At 44.5% G+C, this 2056-nt stretch overlaps 1 protein-coding gene across 2 annotated transcripts in view; it reads right to left on the minus strand.

The window, feature by feature from the left end:
• LOC118336814 (MAX gene-associated protein-like) overlaps positions 1 to 1078 on the minus strand; it is a gene marked incomplete at its 5' end in the record, with an annotated part of 2868 nt that extends 1790 nt beyond the window's left edge. The window contains 3 exon segments of one of the 2 annotated variants that reach the window (XM_035673558.1): positions 96 to 173; positions 255 to 383; positions 728 to 1078. In XM_035673558.1, the coding sequence (XP_035529451.1) occupies positions 96 to 173; positions 255 to 383; positions 728 to 1078 (558 nt within the window). 2 annotated transcript variants of the gene reach the window in all.
• Between the last annotated feature and the right edge of the window lie 978 nt (positions 1079 to 2056).

Here is a 2056-nt window from a genome sequence, read left to right on the forward strand (position 1 = left end):
TTGGTTGTTGGTAAATTGTCAGTTTGTTGTTAGTTAGTTGTAGTTACCTGTGAAGTTGGTGAAGGTGAGGGGGGTGGAGCTGCTGTAGATCTTACCAGTTGGAGGGTGGTGCAGTGATGTAAGATGGATCTGATTGGTCAGACTGGGGATGTTGAGGGTGACTGAGGCCACGCCTACAGACAGGAAGAGGACATGTCTTACTTCAGAATAAAAGCATGTTGAAGCAGAGAACAGAGGCAGTGAGCCATCATTACCTGGTGTAGGAGACGTCTGCAGCACCGTCGGGCCACCCATCATCGGGCCCAAGGTCAATACTGGTTGCCCTGGCAACGCAGCACTGACCAGGGACAGAATCTCAGCCGGTAACAGAAAAGACGGTGCCTCTGGAAAACAAAATGATCAATTACTCTGAAATACTAATAATAAAACAACTCAAAACAACTCAAAACAACCAATGAAACCTGACACTAATCAATCAGTTTCCTTTAATCATTTAAAATGTCTTTGTATCAGTCAGTTAATGAGTCGTTTAGTGAGTCAGTTAATGATGCAGGGGGTTAGTGAGTCAGTGAGCCAGTGAGCCAGTGAGTTAGTGATTCAGTGACTCAGTGAGTTAATGAGTGAGTGTTTTGTATATTAAAGTTTTGCAAGTAGGAAATTGTGTAACTTGAAACAGCAGATCAATAGTCAATCAATCAAAGGATCAGCTCCATGCTGCAGTTCTTACCCTCCAAATTCTTTGTGAGCAGGGACGAGGGTTTAGCTGGATTCTTACTGCGAGACAGGATGTTGGGGACCGTCCTCGGCCTGTCTCTCAGCAGTGATGCATTTTGGGATATCCCGGCAGGAACCTGGCTGGGCGTCGCCACATTACTGTTAGTCCGGACAGGTGTGGTGGTGGGAGGGGCAGACAGAGCAGTGGGAGGTGCTTGTTGCTTTAGGTTAGAGGATGTGATCATGATGTCGTCATCAGTCGTGTCTCCTGAGGAAGGCTCAGAAGCTCCGCCCCCTGCTGGCAGCCGCTTCCTCTGATTGGACGACAGGTGCTGCATCTTCCTGAGTCTCTGCTCACCTTTACCTGCAGCCACAAGCACAGACACGTTACAGCTCCACCTACAGGTCAGTGACGCCCACAACAGCCCCAACTCACTTTTACTATTGATTCAAATTTCTGACACATCGGTTTGTTTGACATTCAGTTTGAGGTAATGATGCCTGATTGATCACCTGATTGATCAACGATCAGACAATCAGTTCTGTCTGCAGTTTTATCTCCAACATGGCCGCTGTTTTAAACTGTAGTCTGTTTAAAAGCTTCATTATGTAACTTTACAGGAACATTATCCTGCTAATGTTCCTCTGATTGTAAGAGTGTTTCTCTGGGCTCTGTTCTCGCTCTGTGGAACTTTGGGTCGGAACCACTGCTTTACAACAACAACAATAACAACTGTCAGTGATTCTGGTGAAACTGGATCAGATTTTATTGGGAAAATATTTCCTGGTTTTCCTGATGTCCTCCGACTGCTCAGTCAGTGATTTCATCAGTCAGTAATGTCAGTCAGTGATATCAGTCAGAAATTACAGTCAGTAATAGTATTAGTTTTTTTAGTTTTTTTGGGCCTTTTTTTAAATTGCCTTTATGATAGAGATAGACAGGAAGGAGGACAGAGAGAGAGGGGATGACACGCAGCAAAGGGCCACAGGTCAGATTCGAACCCTGGGCCACTGCAGCAAGGACTCTGCCTCGATACATGGGTCGCCAGTTCTACCCACTGAGCTAACCGGGGGGCCCATATCAGTCAGTAACAATCAGTCAGTGATATCATCAGTCAGTAATATCAGTCAGTGATATGCTCCCTTTAGGCAACATTATTAGGAATCACTCCATTAACTTTCATTGCTATGCAGATGATACACAGCTATATCTATCAATCAAGCCCGATAAAATTAATCAATTATCTAAATTACGAACATGTCTTAAGTAGGCCTGTCACTATAACAAATTTTGCTGGACGATAAATTGTCCCAGAAATTATTGCGATAAACGATAATATTG

The sequence above is a fragment of the Morone saxatilis genome, unplaced genomic scaffold (genome assembly GCF_004916995.1).
Source record: "Morone saxatilis isolate NCDOM2014 unplaced genomic scaffold, NCSU_SB_2.0 Contig3, whole genome shotgun sequence".
In the NCBI taxonomy this organism is placed as follows: Eukaryota; Metazoa; Chordata; class Actinopteri; family Moronidae; genus Morone; species Morone saxatilis.